At 41.0% G+C, this 20383-nt stretch overlaps 1 protein-coding gene across 6 annotated transcripts in view; it reads left to right on the forward strand.

Annotated features, from left to right (window-relative positions):
• The window catches only part of ANO5 (anoctamin 5), a 114031-nt gene that overhangs the window by 85599 nt on the left and 8049 nt on the right, over positions 1-20383 (forward strand). For all 6 annotated transcript variants that reach the window (XM_075927744.1, XM_075927746.1, XM_075927745.1 and 3 more), the window contains 7 exons: positions 5356-5430; positions 6199-6421; positions 10504-10673; positions 16365-16462; positions 16790-16920; positions 18994-19199; positions 19789-19970. In XM_075927744.1, coding sequence (XP_075783859.1) covers positions 5356-5430; positions 6199-6421; positions 10504-10673; positions 16365-16462; positions 16790-16920; positions 18994-19199; positions 19789-19970 — 1085 coding nt within the window. The remainder of the gene's footprint in view (positions 1-5355; positions 5431-6198; positions 6422-10503; positions 10674-16364; positions 16463-16789; positions 16921-18993; positions 19200-19788; positions 19971-20383) is intronic.

Here is a 20383-nt window from a genome sequence, read left to right on the forward strand (position 1 = left end):
CAAATAAGGTTTCATCCTACAAAACAGCCATTATTAACATGTAGTACCTGCTACTTCTGACTCAGAGCCAGAACTCTACCACATAGCAAAGATCTGGCCTTAATGCAATAGTAATTAATACATGGTAAATTGTAACACAGGATTTTTAAAAAATCATTTAGATCAGAATTTTAGATATGTACAACACTCAAAAAATTCAATTAAAAGAATCTATGTAAACTTTTTTTGAAATGTAATAATGCAAATGTCCTGGCACACACCCACTCCATCCAGCCTGCTTCCCCTCAGGTACTTTCCAAAGGAATTATTATGGTACAAAAAAATGAAGTCCCTCCTCTCCCCATTCCCTTAACTGCCTAAGATATCTACAGAACAGATTTACCGGAGGCTCCAGCTTCTACTGTTCCCAAGGAAATACATAGCTTCACAATCATACTACTCTTTTATCTGAAGTCCTGCATTTCATCTCAAAATATCTCTTCACAACATGGAGTTCTTTCTCTCCCCCGCCAAAATTCTTACCAAATATTTTCATTCAACCAATTCCCCAACAAGGGGCTAGTTGGGAAGCAGGAAGGTGGGCGGGGTAGGGAGAGGGAAAGGAAGGCTACTCTCCTGTTAGCACTTCACAAGTCAGGGGAGGATTTGGGAGCAAAGCAGAGAAAATGACCCAATCTGGAGCACCTGTAACTTATCCAGCTTTTTCCACATGGCTGGTGGCAGGCAATGAAGCACAGAAGTTCAATGGTGGCAGGCAATGAAGCACTGCTTCAGCTGGCAGTTCATCCGGCTCCACCACAATCTGTGTAACATGCTCCTCCAAGTATTTCTTGCATTCCTAATTGGAGAACTCACTCACTCACTCACTCACTCACACTCAGTGAGTACAGACCCTCCATAAGAGTGGGGTACTGGGGCATGCCCATAGTAAAGGCTGGAGTCAGCTTCTCCATTTATAGCAGGCAGCAGCAACAGCTGCTGCTGCTTCTGCTCCTCCTCAATGAGAGGGCAAGTGCCCCTTCCCCAGGCAATCAGCTGAGCCCCCTGCCCTGCACAGGGAGCTCTGAACCTTTGTGAAGGGCTCAAAAGGGCTGGGCAGCTGTGCAGGTGCACAGCTTACAGGGAGCCTTGGCCTGAAGCCCATGAAACCTCACTGAACACAATAGAAATACACTGGCTATGTCTAGATTGCACATTCTTGTGCAAGAAGATATGCAAATGAGGTGCAATGATGAATATTGCTGTGCCTCATTTGCATACCTAATGAGCCACCATTTTGTGCAAAGGGATTTTGCATGAGAAGGAGCAGTGTAGATACAGGGGAAAACAGGGGATCCCTGCCCTGAAAATAAGCGGCAGAATGGCTCTTGCGCAAGAGGGGGGTTTTGCACAAGAAGGAGAAGTGTAGACTGTTCCTTCTCACGCAAAAGCCCTTTGCGCAAAAATGGCAGCTCATTGGGTATACAGATTTGCATATCTTCTTGCGCAAGAATGCTCAATCTAGACGTAGCCACCAGGTTTAAGGTAGTGCTGAATCTAACTCTGAAACTTGTGGTGTTTATTATTTTCTTGTAACTACATAGTGAGTATTGAAATTTTTACTCTTCTCATAAATGTAATATCTCATATGTATGTACACACACATGCTATATAGCTAAAGAGAAATGACCAGTCAACAGATGTTTGCCATCTTTGTGATAAGGAAAACTGCAAAGCAATGGTAAAGCCCTAAGCATAGATGAGGAAAAGTCTGCGGCACAGAGATAGCAAAAGTCATACTCGTTTTGGGATTTATGTGCAGCAATGTTTTTGTTTTCTTAAGGGAATGCTGAGTACAAAAGTGATGATATAGCAGAAACTGAAGCATCCCTCCTGTCTGTTTCCAATTAAAGCACAACTTTAATTTTTCTATATTCAAGAACACGTTTGTTGTCTTCTTTGCAGAAAAACCCCCACCAGCCCTGTGCAAGACAAATAACACAAGTTTAGCTATCAACTAGCCATGTTTTCTGCATCTTGTTTGTGAGAGGAGTTAAGTACTGGGAAGGTAAACATTGTAGAGACCCATGATCTTAGTCTGAAGTTTAATTTGGGATGCAGACTAATTTGGGATGTGCTTATTAGTGTTTCATTCTCAAATTTTTAAAGCAGGAGTAAATTTGCAGGCCTTTGGGATAGATCATAGATCCTTCATGTATTCTGAAATAGCTTCCATCATTCTTGTCCCAGGAACTATGTTTTACATAATTTCTTTTAACTAGTCATGCAAGTAGACACATGAAAGTAGCACGTTTTTGGAGGAAAAACTTCAATTTAGCCATTCCTGTTAAAATAGCATACCATTATGTGAATAACACAGCCCTTCCCTTCATGCCTCCTTATTTTTAGGAGAAATATACATTGATCTTTTTCTCACAGAGTTTTTCTACTTATGCAATGGCACCATTATTACTTTTATGCCTCGATGCAATGTGCATTCCAATAGTGAAATAAATATCTGAACATCAAGCAACATGACTGCTTGATCACAGGCCATTTCTGTAGCTCTCTGGAGGTCTTGGTTTTAGATTGATCAAGAGAACACATTTCAGGCAAGTAACTAGTTTGATCCAGTAATTAAAAACAATTAGAGAGGAACAGCTGAGGCTAAATGCTTTTCCTTCTTGCACAGCTTCACAGTAGCCATAAAGCATTGGAACCACTGTGGTTCTACTATGTAAGGGGGAAAGGCCATTGGAAAAATCACATAACTCTTTGTGCTGCTGCTTCCCTATCCATTACAGAGAGCAGTGGGTTTTGAACAGGGAAGTAAGGGCATGACTCATGGGCACTGATTATGTACTTCCACCAGTCTAAAATCCAAGTGTTGGGTCATGGAGGGTGAAGCAATCACAAATGCTTATATGGTTAAATTTGGGCAGGTTTACAGTTGCAGCATATCTGAGGCATACTTGTTGGTACCACTGGGCTAAGAAAAAGGATTCCATTGACCCCAAAAGCAATTTTCCCTGTGAAAAATTATTTATTCTGTCTTCGTACAGGAGATCAGGAGTTGGCCATCAATGTGTTTTCTTATCTGACATGTGAAAATCCAGTACAACATTTACAAGATAGAACAAGAAGTCAATCCACAGCTGTTATTTTTTCTTTGGGCTCATATCACAGTTGCCATTAAAAGCTCAATTACCTTGTGATCCTTTTCTTTATGACAGAGCATTTGTTATCTTTGCAGGTTTTCAAAGGCTTTTGTGCTGCAGGCTTTTGTAGCAATCACTGTCAGTGATCAGCCTTAGAAAACAATACTAGTTGGGAACACTGCAGCTTCATTTTCTTTCATTATGTAATGTGTGATACTGAACATGTGAAGGGACATAGGTTTCAAACAGATTAATTCTGCAAACTGAAAAGGCAATGTATATATAGTTCACTGAATTTGCAGAGCTAGCTTTGCTTCAGTTGTAAAATCAATTTCTCATCACTACTTGCAGTAATTCAAGACCTTTGACCTTTGGATATGGATATACTAACGCAGAATGTACCCATTGTGAGAATGTAATCTTCACATTGTTTGCTATTTCTGCAGTTATCATTAATATTTGATGGTGAAAATACTGAACTAGTTCACAGCAAGTCAAATTCTTCTTCCACTGATGTTAGTGTATGTGCAAATAAAGGAAAATTTGGCCCAGAAATTTTAAAGCTCGATCACTACATAGCATCGGTATCTCAAATTAGTTTAAGTAGGAAACTGTTTCAGATAGCCTAATATTGTCATTCCTGAAACAAAATTATGTCTCCTTTGTCAGAAATACTTGCTTGAAATGCACATTAGGGTCTTATATAAATCCTTGAATATCTGTGTATATTTCACATTAACTTTAGTTGTATTTATAATTCTGTTAAGGAGGAAGCCGCCTATTGTATATAATCACTGAATATAACTTATGCCAGTCAAGCTGCAAGAGTGCTCAGAATTATTCATTCATTGATAAAAGTATATTGTAAGTACATTTGAGCCAGTCAGATCTCTCACCCATAAAAGTACAGCACTGTATACTTCAAATACAAATTGTATCTTTGTGGGCGATTTGGTCTTCAGCTGGGCTAAATAATGTTGTTTGTCTCAATTATGAACACTTCAGTTAAAATAACAGATACTATATAATTGACACAAAAGAAAATGCTTTTTCCAGTTATACTAGGATAAGTTCACGGAATCAATAAAATTACTCTGTTACACCAGTGTAACAGAGAGCAGTATTAGGGCTAACATTTGTGATTTTATGTAACAGAAATAAAGTAGTCTGAAAAAATGTTTAAGTCCAATATCACCTTATATCAAAACAAGAATCTACTTTGTCTCAGTGATTAAACGTAAGACTACATTTTAGTTACAGGTATTTTTAATAAAAGTCATGGACAGGCCACAGGCAGTAAACAAAAATTCACAGCCCATGGCCTTACCATGATTTGTACTATATACCCCATTATAAATCTTGAAAGGAGGGGGGCATCCCAGAGGGTGCCATAGGTGCTTGTGAGAGGGCAGCCCAGAGTAAAAATGTTAAAATGTGGTTATCAAGCTAATTGTCTGCTGTGGGTCCGAGTTCTGGCAATGTTAATTTTTCAGTGCAGACCAGGCCTAAATACCCATCATTATCAGATTATACATGCTATATAAATTTCTCTGCCCTTAGAATTAGTCTTTGTTAATCTATCTGATCTGATATTTTAGGAATTAGAAATGATTGCTAAAAAGAGGACTTTACATGAAAATGGGAAACTGTTCTTGTGCTATATGGGAATAATCTTTTGGGTAAGAGATAGCTGCATGATAGAGCAGTTAGATTGCCCACTAATAAATGTATCCATTTCTTCATTGGAAATAAAGCCTTGAAGGAGTGGAGTAAAATGCTTTGTGGCTGTGTGGAACAACTTTGTACATCCAAGTAAACATTTATTGTAAGAATCCTTGACATGAAAAATACTGAAAACAGACATGAAATTTTATAGCCAGAGCTGCATTACAACTGAGCTAGCACTATAGTAGTAATTCTCGTGCTCAAAATCAAATACTGATAATTGGAGATACCAAACACAATCGTCCTTCAGGCATGGTGACTGATTTTGTATAAAGTATTCTTCCTAGTTATTGGCTTTATAATTGATACTTCACTTCTGACTTTTCTTACCATGTACAGACTATGGAGTGTACGTTCGTCAGCACGAAGGGGATTAAAAATGGCTTTCCTAGGATGTTTGCTTTCACACAGCTGTTCTAGGCATTGTGTGCTGCTTGGAGTAGAAATATGTATGTGGATTGTGAACTGTGCTGTGCTTGCTTGACTGTTGCAGGAGGTGGAGCCTTATTTGCCTCTAACTAGACAGACTGTACGGTTCTGCATCTCAGGAACTACAGTGTTGTTCTGGGTGAGCATCTTTTTTAATCATCCCTTTAACATGTATTACAATCACTGATAGTCACTATCCCATTAACATTTATTACAGAGTTGTTTAGATCTCCCTATTAATATTATCCTGCATGTTTCCTGCTGTCATTCAGAGTACATTATAATTTAATGGATAAGGTAAGGATCTTGAGCTTCTATCAATAATGATTTGGTGTGTTTTGCTAGATTAGGGCAAAATGCCACCCATGCTTACACTTTAGTATAACCCATATATCTTTGAAAATAATCTGTTTGAATGCGGACAACTGCATGGATTATTATGTGTAAAAATAATAAGGGATTTTTTTGCTAAAATCAAATGCAATGTTAAATAGATAGATGGATGCTTTTCAGGGAGATGGACTACAGATTACTGTTATAATTATAACTTATTTGTATTACCATGCACCTAGTAGCTCTGATCCTGGAGTAGCCAGTTGCAATAGATGCTATAAAGACACAGAACATTGGACCATCTCTGAGTGTATGGTCCAATGTCTTCCCACACATGTATTTTGAATAGAAATATTAGATTGTCAAATATCTATGCTGATAAAACATATTTGGTGGTTTATATAACTAATAAACACTGATATTTCATCTCTATACTTTGCATAGCAGTGCTCCTGGACTCAGAGCCAAAAGAAAAAAAAGTTAACGCATGATCCAATGAATTTCTGCTCTTAAAGTGCATGCCTGTAATTGTGTTGTAATGTAAATTTACTTTAAATCTCTCTCCTCTCTTTAGATTTCTCTGATCATAGCTAGTATGACAGCTGTGATAGCATACCGTCTTGCAGTCTATGCTTCCTTTGCCCAAATCATGGAGACTACACAAACTCTGCAACCCATCCGTGGATTACTGACCCCTCAGTTGGCAACCTCAGTCACCGCATCATGCCTGAACTTTGTCATCATCATGATACTGAATTTCTTATATGAGAAAATAGCGGTCTGGATCACTGATATGGGTAGGCAACTTGCAAGAGGTCCTAATTGCCAGGGAGATATTCTGTTCCATAATGGAGTTGGTAAAACTAGAATCTGTCTATAAGGGTCTGATATTGCTTTCTTTGCTCTCACACAATTCCCGTTGTGCCCAAGTGCTATAGGTTTATGGTGAGTCTTGTAACTATCCCTATGCTGCACAAAGTTTTGCTATTTCACTTGTATCTGAATTGCTATTGTCATAATGGCTGTGTCTTGTTGTGTGTCTTTTTTATAGTGTCTGCACGTGCTGAAATTATCCTGACATTAAGTCAGTCATTGTGTTCTGAAGCAGGAATGTTTACGGGTAACTGTTTAAGTGGTTACCTGGTAAGCATCAACCTTAATTGGTGATGCTTACCGGGTAATGGTTACCCCGTACCTGGAAACAGTCCCCCTCCCACGGCTCATCTGCAGGTGGGAGGGCTGCTGCAGCCCTATTGGGCCCCCCACATCAGTCCCCTCATGGGGGGCTGGGAGCCATGGGGGCCAGAATCAGCCGGCCTGGAGCACTCCCTGCCTACGGTGGGGCTGTTTTAGCCCGATACTAGTAGGCGGTAGAATGGCCCTTCCACCCCTCCCTCCCCCCACTTTTAATCAATTAAGCATGATTTTACATCCCTATTCTGAAGTCTAATTTTAAAAAATAGAATTGTATATAACATTGAACTCTTCAAAGCAAGATCAAGCCAGCTTGATTGAGCAGAATTTCCTTTAGAAATCCTGAATATGAATTAACTGTGATTGTAAAAATGGAGCTCTGTTTTCTACATCAAGTAGGACAATTATACAGTTAAACATGCATGCTCCTTAACTTAATTTTGTTACGTGCAATTGCTTCAGACAGATTTTTACAACTGGATCTCCCTCATGAAAAGGGATAGTATGTGGAAAGCTGCCACAGTCAGGGGCGGATATAGGGCAGGGCGAACGGGGCGGCCGCCCCGGGCCCCGCGCTTCAGAAAGCCCCGCGTATGCGCTGTGGCGCCGCTGCGCATGCGCATGGCGTTACTGCGCATGCGCCGTGGCAAAGGGGGGGCCCCGCAGAATTATGCTGCCCGGGGCCCCGCAAAACGGTCATCTGCCCCTGGCCACAGTACTGCAACCTGTGGATCCTGTGTGCATGCCGGGGAGGGAGCAGAGATTAGACAGACTGAGGGCGGAAGCAGGTGGGGGGTAAGGGAGTGGTCCCTGATAGTGTATCTCCAGTACAGCCACACTGCCCAGGAACTGAAGGATGTTGCTGGAGGCCCATTGCCAACATGGTAGTGTATGTGGTTATTTGCATAATGAGGCCTTGTAGAAATTTCCTCTCCCAGAGCCTTCTATGTGTATTTTTCCTAAGAGGGAGCAACCTGGCTTATTATTCCGTTTCTGGAGTTTCTTTGAATTATACAAAGAATACATATGTTGTAGAATGTTCCATTTTAACAAACTAACTGAAAAATTACTGTCCGCTCACATGTTAGTTGGTGAAATGAATAGTAAAGTATTCAGAGGGTCTTTATCCTGGCATTGCATTCCTGTATTTAAGGATAGGAAGGGTTCTCTCTTGAAAAGTGTCAGTATCACACTGTGGACTGGACTGTGCACTATGAGAGCTCAGCTCACTTTCCTGCTGCCTGGGTTTTCATACTTGGAGCTTACCTACTCGCTATTTATAATGAAATGAAATCACAATGCAAATTTTGCACTTTGCTTCAATGTGAGCAAAACTGGGCCATGAAAACCTCATCTAGAACTGTAGCCCTGTGTTGCTTATGTCTCTGGGCTAAATTTGATTGGCTCTTAACTTTTATAACTACTAAAATAATCATATGCCTATAAGAGAAAATGATTCCTATTTAATTTGTTTTTTCATCTTCAGATTGAGTCCTGCCAAACCCCACTAATATGTGCATGAAAGCTCAATCTTTTTTTTATGTTTGCACATTTTGTGTCTACACATTAATGTTAAGGACTAATTCCATGTTTGTAATATACCGTTGACCTCTGTAAATTAGCTCACACTTTTGTGATGATCAGCTAAAATCAAAAAAGATTATCAACTTCTTCACTTTTGTGTGGCTGCTGCCATCTAATGTTATGAAGAGAATCTGCACTCGGCTGCATTGAAGCTATAGTGAAAGACAGGAGTATAAAACATTGACTATATCTAGAATGTCTTTTACCACCTCCATTCCTAAATTATATTAAATAGGCCAAATTTTACTCTAAAATGCACAGATTTAATTATCATTGGAGTCAAAGTTTGAGAGCAAAATTTGAACCCAAATGCAAAATATGTCATTTCAGTAGCTCTAAGACAGGCATTTCCAAATTTGTCCCTATTGTGACTCGCCTGTTTTTAACTGTCCAATTACTTGCAAGCTGTTCATGAACTCCAGAAATTGTCAGGCCAATCTAATCTCAGCAACATTCATGCAGGGAGGAGCAAAGTACCTCTTTGCTGAAGCAAGCTTAGTCCAGTGTGTCTGCAGGGAGATTCTGCCCACTGCTAGCCAATCTGAGTTCTTGTGGATTAGTTTTCTCTCTCCTTCTGCTCAGAATGGTCATTTATCCAATGATATTTTACAGTTCATTTTTACCAATGGTGAGATTAGTGATTTCCACTATTGGGAAAAGTAAATATGATGGAAAACATGATTATGAGAGGAACAGAGTCCTCAGTAGCATCCTTTTAGTGTTTACACCAGCATATTATCTGTTTGGTTCATCTATCTTCCTAACAAGTGGGAATCCTCCTTGCTCTCTCACCCACTGTCAGCCTTGCTTTAAGAGGTGCTGAGCACCTAAAACTACCACTGAAAAGTTATGAGAGCCCAGTACTTATGAAGATTCGGCCCTATAAAACGGCAACACGTGGGTCTCTTTCAGACCACAAGAGATAGTCTCTATGGGTATGTCTACACTTGCACCCTAGTTTGAACTAGGAATGCAAATGTAGGCATTTGAAATAGTCAATGAAGCAGGGATTTAAATATCCTGCGCTTCATTAGCATGATCTCGCCGGCGCGTTACTCCGATCACCAGCTATTTCAAAAGTGAAAGTGCGCGCTGGGACGCGTTAGTTCGAACCTAACCCCTTGGAGGAGTAACGTTAGTTCCTGAGGAGTAATGTTAGTTCGAACTAAGGGGTTTGGTTTGAATTTGATTGTTGATCAGCTGTTGATCAGAGTAACATGCCGGCGAGATCATGCTAATGAAGCGCGGGATATTTAAATCCCCGCTTCATTGACTATTTCGAATGCCTACATTTGCATCCCTAGATCGCACTAGGGTGCAAGTGTAGACATATCCTATGTGACATTTCTATTTTACTGCCAAGATGGAAACTCTCTTACCCTGTGAGGGCACAACCAAAAGTTTGGGAAATGCTGCTCTAAGGAATGAAGGTGGAGCTCATGACAATAGTCAGTATGGGTATGTCTAGACTACATGGCTCCATCGACGGAGCCGTGTAAACTAGTTTACCCGGCATAGGCAAAGAAGCGGGGATTTAAATAATCCCCGCTTCATTAAAATAAACATGGCCGCCACGCTGTGCTGGCGATCAGCTGATCCGGCACAGTGCTGTAGTCTAGATGTGGATCGGTCGGCAAAGGCTTCCCCAGCTGACTGATCCGCGTCTAGACTACCGCGCAGTGCCGGATCAACTGATTGTTGGCACAGTGCGGCGGCCATGTTTATTTTAATGAAGTGGGGATTATTTAAATCCCTGCTTCTTTGCCTATGAAGGGTAAACTAGTTTACATGGCTCCGTCGACGGAGCCATGTAGTTTAGACATATGCTATGTAAAGAGGGAGAAGTCTGATTTGATTAGCATTTCTAGAGTGAGTCCCATTTCCCTCTCTACTCAAGGAACTGGGCTGTGGAAAGAAGATATACTGCCTAACAGGAATGCCAACTCTTTTCTCTTGAGATTTTCGATTGCTGAGGATGACAGACATTTATGAAGCTGCATGTCTGGAATTTTAAAATGTTTACTGTAAAAAAACATTTTAAAATGTACAGGAAATGTTAAACGTAAAGGAAATTTTAAAATATTTATTTTTGGTTTCACAGAAATCCCAAGAACTCACCTGGAGTATGAGAACAGACTCACTATGAAGATGTTCCTGTTCCAGTTTGTCAACTACTACTCGTCCTGCTTCTATGTGGCTTTCTTCAAAGGGAAATTTGTGGGAAACCCTAGCAATTACACATACATGTTTGGCAGCTTGAGAAATGAAGAGGTATGGATTCCTCTGAACTTTAGGAGCAGGCTGTATAATAAATATAGTTAGCCAGAACTTCACAACCACCTCAATCTCATTGATGCCAGAAGTTTTCTAGATGTGAGAAGGTGCTTGTAATTAGTGTCCAGTTGCTGCTCTAAACTGACATTAGGAACTGAACCATTCCTTTACTGTTCCCAGAATCAGAGAGGTGATAGCAGAAAGCTACTTAGGGACCCCACCACTTCTGCTTCCGTACACCAAATCTAGCTCAGGTACAAGTGAGGAGTTAGAGCTAATTCCTTTTAGGGTCAGTGTGGCAACACAGCATTTAGGCACTCTGCCACTTAGTGGAATCCATGGTCCTAAATTAGCTGCTGAGGCTTCCTATACAGTGGAAGGGGAGAGTTAGGTAGTTAAGAATGGGTTCATAGAAGCCAGCAAGCTGAGAGGGGAGATGCCTAAGTTACCCAATAGGAAATAGAGTGGGGAAGTGTGGCCTGTTCCTCAAAGGGAGCTAGGTGTTAGGGGAAAATGCTTATCTCTGCTTGGGGTTCACAGCTCTGAACCCTCTCCTGGAGTTAGGTTCCTAAGCCAGCTCAACACTTGCTTGCCAGAAAGTGATGGCGATGGTGGCAGCCCCTTTATGCCCAGTAGCCCAATACCCAGTGGCTAGAACATCCGACACACTGGACCAGAGAGAGAGTCAGAATAACTCTGTAGCTTAGTAATTAGCACATTCTTCCAACCCCTGCCCTGATGACTATTTACATTTTTATACAATGTGAAATCGTTTCAACAGGAGAGATTGAGCGAGCCCTGGCCCAAACTACCATATAGATTATTGTGCGCCACTCACTGGGAGATGGGAGACCTGGGTTCAGGACCTTACTCTCAGTTGGGTAAGATTGGGATTTTAACCAGGTCTCTCATATCCAGCCTGAGTTCCCTAAGCATTGGATTAGAGAGGTAAGGTATAATGCTAACGATGGCACCATGACCACCTTCTTGGCTGTTGTCACAGTTAGGGACAGCTGCACCTGTACTTTAACTCAGTGGTCCAGCCACGGTTCCTGTTTTTGGTCTTCCTAGTCATTGCTGTTCTTGGGGAGAGATGTGTCTCTTTCTCCCTCCCAACTAGGGTATTTCCAGGGTGAAGAGATCAAAAGGCAGTCTGCCTAAGCAGATATCATGTTCATTCTCTTCTCAGAGACTGTACACAATATAATTACCACAGTTGTAAGTTACCACACAGGCTTTCTTTTTCCTCTAAGCAAGCACATATTCTTAAGGGTAAAAGCAGAATAAAGAAAACATATTAAAGACAGCATAAACCTACATCCATGCTAATGGCTTACCAGAGATCACCCCAACTGTAACCTGGACTCTGGCAGGAGCAGTCCTTCAACCTGGGGCTTTCCTGTGATTTCAAGTTCATCATACCCTTTGAATAAGAGCCCTCAAGACTAAGAGCATTTGATTTATCCAGTATGGCTCTTTGAAGAGATCATGACTAAGTAACTAGCCACTGAATCTCTTCTCAAAGTGCAGTTTCAAAAGGATGGATTTGAGATGGGGGTGAGAGGAATGCAAATAACATAAGAACGGCCGTACTGGGTCAGACCAAAGGTCCATCTAGCCCAGTATCCTGTCTACCGACAGTGGCCAGCACCACGTGCCCCAGAGAGGGTGGACTGAAGACAACGATCAAGCGATTTGTCTCCTGCCATCCCTCTCCAGCCTCTGACAGACAGAGGCCAAGGACACCATTTTATCCCGTGGCTAATAGCCTTTTATGGACCTAACCTCCATGAAATTATCTAGCTTCTGTTTAAACTCTATTATAGTACTAGCCTTCACAGCCTCCTCTGGCAAGGAGTTCCACAGGTTGACTACACGCTGTGTGAAAAATAACTTTCTTTTATTAGTTTTAAACCTGCTACCCATTAATTTCATTTGGTGTCCTCTAGTTCTTTTATTTAGGGAACTAATAAATAGCTTTTCTTTATCGGCCCTCTCCACACCACTCATGATTTTATAGACCTCTATCATATCCCCCCTCAGTCTCCTCTTTTCTAAACTGAAAAGTCCCAGTCACTTTAACCTCTCCTTATATGGGACCCGTTCCAAACCCGTTCCAAAATCATTTTAGTTGCCCTTTCTGAACCCTTTCCAAGGCCAAAATATCTTTTTTGAGGTGAGGAGACCACATCTGTACACAGTATTCAAGATGTGGGCATACCATAGTTTTATACAGGGGCAGTAAGATATTCTGGGTCTTATTTTCTATCCCTTTCCTAATAATTCCTAGCATCCTATTTGCCTTTTTGACCGCCGCTGCACACTGTGTGGAAGTTTTCAGAGAACTGTCCACGATAACTCCAAGATCTCTTTCCTGATTTGTCGTAGCCAAATTAGCCCCCATCATACTGTACGTATAGTTGGGGTTATTTTTCCCGATGTGCATTACTTTACACTTATCCACATTAAATTTCATTTGCCATTTTGTTGCCCAGTCACTCAGTTTGGTGTGATCTTTTTGGAGTCCCTCACAGTCTGCTTCTGTCTTGACTATCCTAAACAGTTTGGTATCATCCGCAAACTTTACTACCTCACTGCTTACTCCTTTCTCCAGATCATTTATGAATAAGTTGAAAAGGATTGGTCCCAGGACTGACCCTTGGGGTACACCACAAGTTACCCCTCTCCAATCTGAAAATTTACCATTTATTCCTACCCTTTGTTTCCTGTCTTTTAACCAGTTCTCAATCCAAGAAAGGGCCTTCCCTCTTATCCCATGGCCATGTAATTTACACAAGAGCCTTTGGTGAGGGACTTTGTCAAAGGCTTTCTGAAAATCTAAGTATACTATATCTACTGGATCCCCCTTGTCCGCATGTTTGTTAACCCCTTCAAAGAACTCTAACAGATTAGTAAGACAGGATTTCCCTTTACAGAAACCATGTTAACTTTTGTCCAACAAATTATATTCTTCTACATGCTTCACAATTTTATTCTTTACTATTGTTTTGACTAATTTGCCCGGTACTGAAGTTAGACTTACTGGTCTGTAATTGCTAGGATCGCCTCTAGAGCCCTTTTTAAATATTGGTGTCACGTTGGCTACCTTCCAGTCATTAGGTACGGAAGCCGATTTAAAGGATAGGTTACAAACTACAGATAATAGCTCAGCAATTTCCCATCTGAGCTCTTTTAGAACCCTTGGATGAATGCCATCCGGTCCCGGAGATTTGTTAACATTAAGTTTTTCTATTTGTTCTAAAACCTCTTCTAATGAAGCTGACACTTCAATCCGGGACAGCTCCTCAGATTCATACCTAAGTATTTCTTAGAAAATCCACTTCACGCTGTCCCAAAAAGTCCTTGCATGTTCCTAGTATCTTCCAGAGATTTCATTAATTGTGCTTTCCTCTAAAAGAAGTTCTATACAATAATATGCAGATTGCATTTTCAGTATAAAGCAGGGTGCGGAACCTAAGGCTTAGGGTCTGGATCCAGTCCCCAAGGCTCATGGCTCCCTCCCCAGCATTGGGAAGCTAGTACTGGTGCTCTAGCTTCCCCAGCAAGGGGCTGGAGCACACAAAATCTGCTAGCCTGGGCCCCCTAGGTTCTGGTGCATGAGGGGAGTGCGGGGAGTGTCTTTGTCCTTCTCCGTCAGGGGCCCTGTCAGTGATGGATTTTGTTTTATCACTTGTGGGCAGCCCCGACTGCTTTTTCTGTGGGTCAGCGGACCCTGACCCAAAAAAGGTTCCCGAAGGATCCAAAAGGAATTAAACGTAATTCCATAAGGTATGCCCATATCTATTACAGCTGTATTTTGTACAGGGCCTCATATGACAGGTGTGGACTATAGTGACCTTTAAGCCTGCCTACCAGAGCAGGCCAGGCAGGTGAAATATTTGGGGGAAATGGCTAATTTCAAGAGGCTGTAGGAGTTTAGCCATGAGCTGGGCTCTGAACAGCTTGGCAAAGTCAGGAGTTGAACAGTATTGCCCATGTCCACCAGAAAAAGTTTGCTAGCCACTGAGACATTACATGTGAAAATGTAGTTACCAAGGGAGTTTAGCTGTCTACAGGATTAGGAGGCATCTGAGTGAGGCATTGGAAGATCCAGTTGTTAGATTTATATACCTAAAGCAGCAGTTAGGTGCCTAAATTTCTTTCTGGCTCTGGTTGTATTTAGCAACTCTCAGGATTTGGCCCCTGCTGTTTGCCAAGGATATAGTCTTTAAAATTTCTTCTTTTTATCAGGGCTACCATGAGAATTGTCTGTCCTTAAACATCTGAGGACCTGGGGACTTCCTTTCCCTAGGCACAAGGTTCTTTTTATAAATCATTGATGGGCATCTTCCTTATCTCAGTGATGTACTGGTTATGTTTAGTGGGACCTCTAGCTCTAAGACTACTGTATGTGGATGAGAACGATGCTCCTCTGGGCACACTAAAATCAGGGTAAACAGAAATGCTCATTGACATGAAGGTATTTCCACCAGCATTTTGAACACTGAGGTTAGCATCAAAGAAGACTGATCTTCTGCTGGATGTAAGATACTTCTAAAAGTTCTGCATATTTATGCATGACTCCCTGAGAAGCTATGTGAAGGCAATAAGTGTTGTCTAGAGGGCAAGGAGAAAAAAGCTGGAGGCAACAAAGGGCAGCTATGTTAAAGCCAAGTTAAGAGACTGAAATCTTCTAGATGTTTTCTGGACAAGTAAAATTCTCATGGTCAGACTGATGAAGAGCAGAAATTTTAGAGTCACAAGCAGTGTTCCTTCTCATCTTTTCCATTTATGTGTGAATTTTTTCTATCCATGTGCAAAATACATTTTTATATTCACCATTGCATGTGCAGATATGCACCACCAACAGAAACACATGCAGCTGGCTGTGGGTGCTGTGCTAATCAGCTGGGTGGTATTTGAATGGCTTCACAAGGGCATGGCTTACAGGGAGCACACCTCACAAGGGCCAAAATCTAAGTGCTAAATACATCCAGCACTTTCTGGTGTGAATGGGAGATGCAAGAGTTCAGTGCTTTTGAAATAGTAGCATGTTGGCATCTCACTGGTCTCCATGGGCAGACAGGGACAGTCACTGGAGGAAATTGGAAGACTGCTTGTGCTCCATCCACATCTACCCATATGGAGTATGTCTGTATTAGGTCTGTCCAATCTAACATTCTCAAAATAATAGTGTGGACATTGCTGTATGGGCAATGGCTCAGGCAAGCTGCCCATACTTGACCCCCTAGGTCCAATCTCAGTGTGCTAGCCCAAGCCAGTGCCCATGCAGCTACATCAACACTGCTATTTTAGGTTTGCTAGTTTGAGCAGAGCCAGCGGTAATCTGTCTCCCTAGACTGGAAAGCACACTCCCAACTGCAGTGTGGACATACCCACAGAGGCCAGTATAAACTCTGTTGAGTAACTTTGTCTTTAACATGATCTATTTCAATTTTCAAATGTTTTATGTGGCACGTTTCCTTTTTGGACACACATACAACACAGTGTAGACTTTTCAGACTGTTTCCCTGAAGGTGAATTTTTATCTGGGAGCTGAAGTGCAAATTATTTTTTCTTGAGCACTTTAAGAACTGTCTTATATTAAATTGCATTTTATTCAGGTGAAGGCCAACTTAGTAACTTGCATTATTGTCCCTTCCCCTCCCTCCACTTCTTTCTGCTCAGTGTGATCCTGCAGGCTGCCTGATTGAATTGACGACTCAGCTCACCATAGTTATGGCCGGGAAACAGATTTGGGGAAATATACAAGAGGCCATTGTACCGTAAGTGATGCCTTATATTGAGCTACTCTAGTTGTAGATAGCTAAAATTAAGGTGAGGAGTAGCATCATTTCACTGGCCAAACTGAGAGAAGTGCTGAAAGTAAATTAACTGCATAAGAGCTGAAAAGTAAATCAAATTTTTAGAAGTTTTTTGGCTTTTGTATGAGATGTTTGTAAAAGCTGTTCAATATGGGAGTGAAGAGTTGGTTTACTTTGGTTAAAGAAGTGCTTATGAATCAATCTATACAGTATAATGTAGTCTCTAATCATGATTTGTATTCCCCCTTCTTTTGGTGTTCCCATTCCCTCCATCCCCCCAACCCACAGCTGGATTTGGAATTGGTGGGGACGCAGGAAAGCCAGATGTAATCCAGAAAATTTATATAGTCGCTGGGAGCAGGATCGTGATCTGCAGAGCTTTGGAGTCTTGGGGCTATTCTATGAATATCTAGAAATGGGTGAGCTGAAAGCACAACTTTGAAATGAGGATAAGAAATGTTACAATGGCTGTTAGAACAGAGCTTTCCAGTTGGGTTGGAGGTTGGCTTTTTCTGATAAGTATTGTAAACAGCATAAAATTCACTGATACAAGGAATTAAATAGGTCATCCTAATAAATGGAGCTGCCTTTATATTATTTATTATTATTATTATTATTCATAATAATAATGTATTGTGCAGAGTTCTTGTTCATAATATTATATATCCAAGAATTGTTTCTCTCTGTTGGATGGTGGATCTTATCCACACTGCAGCTTTCTAGTGCATATTATGCTATTCTTCCAAGGTGTAACTTGAACTGATGTCAGTGGAATCTCTGCCTATGGGAAGAGTGCCAAGTATGCTGTAAAAATCTGCACTGCAGATATGAGATCTTCAATATGGATCAGAGTATCCACTGTGTTTTGTGTCAGCACTGATTTGTATTCTGACATTACTCCACTGACCAGCAGAGGGAGCATGAGCTAACCAACTGCCACTATTTCTAAAGTCATGTCAAGGTGACTGCCGAAACAGATTGTAAACAGCTAAGTAACTAAAGAAACAGAAATTAAACCCAGGCAAAATCCAGAAAAAAATGAGAAAAGTCAATATTTGTCAAATAGAAAGGACAGAATTTGTTGAAAGGGTTGCCTGGTGGCATAGCTCTTAATGTTACTTCTAAACTGTGCATATAAATCTTGTTTAGAGTACTTATCTACATTCATGTCATGTACCCATTTCACCTTGGGCTGTGATCTTGTCAAATTTCACATGCCAGCCATGGTCAGACTACATCAGTACTTGGATGGGAGTCTTGCAAGGTAAAAATAGCTGTTGTTGTAGCTGCTGCTGGTGGTGAAGATGTACAGATGTCTTTCTTTGTTCCAGCATGGTTCATTGATCAGTAGTGACTGGAGATTCTGGTTTTTGGCTGTGGTGGGAAATTAAAGTCCTGGCCACATGTGGTTGTTAGTGATCTTATGGCAAATCTTTTGGAACAGTTACTGTCAGTGCCTTGGACAAATTTTATGTTGTTTTACATTCTCCTGTGGCTTTAAGTAGATAGCAGGGATGTAAAAAGTAGTAAAAAGTGTAATAGCATAACCGCTAAAAATCCTAGCGATTACATGGTTACATGCGCTGCAGGCTCTGTGGTATAAAACTTATATATAAGAGCCTGTAGCAAAACCTCCCTGGGAGTGGAAAGCTGGCCTGCACCAGATAAAGGGGCTGATCTGGCCAGCCAGAGCAACACTTGCCAGTGGTGGGCCCCGCATGGCTGGAGCAGCCCCCTGTCCAGGGTGGGCAGGAGTCTGCTCCAGCCCTTACCAGTTAACTGGAACTTTCAGGGTGAGGCTTACCGGTTAGCCAGTAGATAGGAAGTACTCCCAATAGTATTCCTTTCATTTCCTATACCTAAATTATTGTGAGGTTGTTTTGGCACAACTGAAAGAACTGCAACATGCCACACCAGAGGTGGTTTCATTTTGGTGATAGCAAAAGTGATTATTTATGTATAGAGTTAGTTATTTTTTAATTTATACTAAGATTTACCAGCGCCACTAAATATATATGTATTGAACTTTCAATAAACCCATGAAGAACAGATCACAAGGGGAGAACCTAAGAATTTGTTTCAGAATACATTTAAAATTAATTAAAAGTTAAGAGGTTGGTCTCTAAAATAATTGCCTAAATTAGAGAGCCAGCAAGTTCAAGAGCCAGCAAGTAAAGTCTTGCATCAGTCAAAGTCTGGTCAATCAAACTTTACTGCTTTGTGTAGTCAATCTCTTCTCCAAACTGCAGAGTCTTTCAGTTATAAACACACAAATGCTTTTCTTTCGTGTAAGTACTTGGATACTGAACTTTTATTAGCACTGTGTAATAATTCAGAAAATTGATTATATGAATACATTCCACTGGAGTTGATTTTCACTTGGTAGGGTTATCTCGAATGCTCTGGTATTTCAATAGCATGAACTGTGAACTTAAAGGTAATTTCCCTTGAGTTCCAAATAACTGTTGTTCATTTCCCTTCTTCCCATGCAGTCATTCAGTTTGGATTTATTACTCTGTTTGTGGCCTCTTTTCCACTGGCTCCCCTTCTTGCTCTGATGAATAATATCTTGGAGATTCGAGTAGATTCCTGGAAGCTTACCACTCAATTCAGGAGGCCTGTTGCTGCCAAAGCCCACAGCATAGGAGTTTGGCAAGAAATTCTAAATGGAATGGCCATCTTGTCTGTTGTCACTAATGTAAGTAAACTCTGCTAAGTCAATTTTCTTATGATTCTTTATATTTCCAGGATTTGTAGAATGAGACACAGCTTCTACATTCTGTATGGAACCTGCTCATTATGGATAAAACACCACCATTTTAGTTGCAATGCTACAAGGGTGTTGGTGACATGCAGCTCTCTATTTCTATTTAACTGGAGTCAGGTTGTTTTTTCACTTGGCTTTCCCAGTGTCTGGCTAGATTGGGGTGGGATGTGGGTTGGTTTACTGAACTCAGTCCCAATAAGGCATTGGCTGTACTAATTGTCTATGGGAATCCACAGGAGTTGGCTAAAGGGATTTCATACCTTCAGTTGAATGGTTAATAAGATTTGCAATCTATATGTTCAGTTAGATGCTCAACTGCTTCTGGATGTCCAGATAGCAGCAGTGGCTAAATATTCTTTTAATAAACTGGAAACAAATAAGCTGCCACATCTAGTGTTCCAACTTCACATTGGACTGCCAAACAGAATCTGATATTTCATTTTAAAGGAAAATATTTAAGCAAGACACTTAAGTCACAGCTGATGCAGCTTATCTCAAGTTCTGTTTCTTTTTTTTCCAGGCCTTTATTGTAGCCTTCACATCCGATATGATCCCTCGTTTAGTTTACTACTATGCCTATTCTACAAATGGAGATTCACCCATGTCTGGATACATTAACAACAGTCTATCCGTGTTCCAAATCTCTGATTTTCCAGCAAACAAAACACCTGAAAATAATCCAGAGAACTTTCTCACATGCAGGTTTGTGGTGATTAAAAATATAATTCTCTATGTTTTATAGGTAGTTTTCCAAGTAGATAGTTGAGATTTAATGAATTAGAAGATAAGGATGCAAGATTGTAGCCATTTAACTGGGTAATCGATAAGCATGAGTCTATCGATTACCCAAATGGCTACACACAGCTCCTTGTCTGGCTCCCGGGGAGCTGTCTGCTGCCCCATGCTGCTATCTTTGAGGCAGCAGCACAGGCTGGCTCTTGGTGCACATCAGCTCAGGCTGCCGACCCACATATAACCTCTGAAAGTTTTCAGCTGTTACTTGGTTATCATTACATGCATTTTAACATCCCTATTAGAAAATAGATGAGCCTACTTCTTTAATGTCAGACTACTACAGGATCTAGCTTCCTTAGGAAAATGATTTAGGTGACCCC

Source organism: Pelodiscus sinensis, chromosome 4 (genome assembly GCF_049634645.1).
Source record: "Pelodiscus sinensis isolate JC-2024 chromosome 4, ASM4963464v1, whole genome shotgun sequence".
Taxonomy (NCBI): domain Eukaryota; kingdom Metazoa; phylum Chordata; order Testudines; family Trionychidae; genus Pelodiscus; species Pelodiscus sinensis.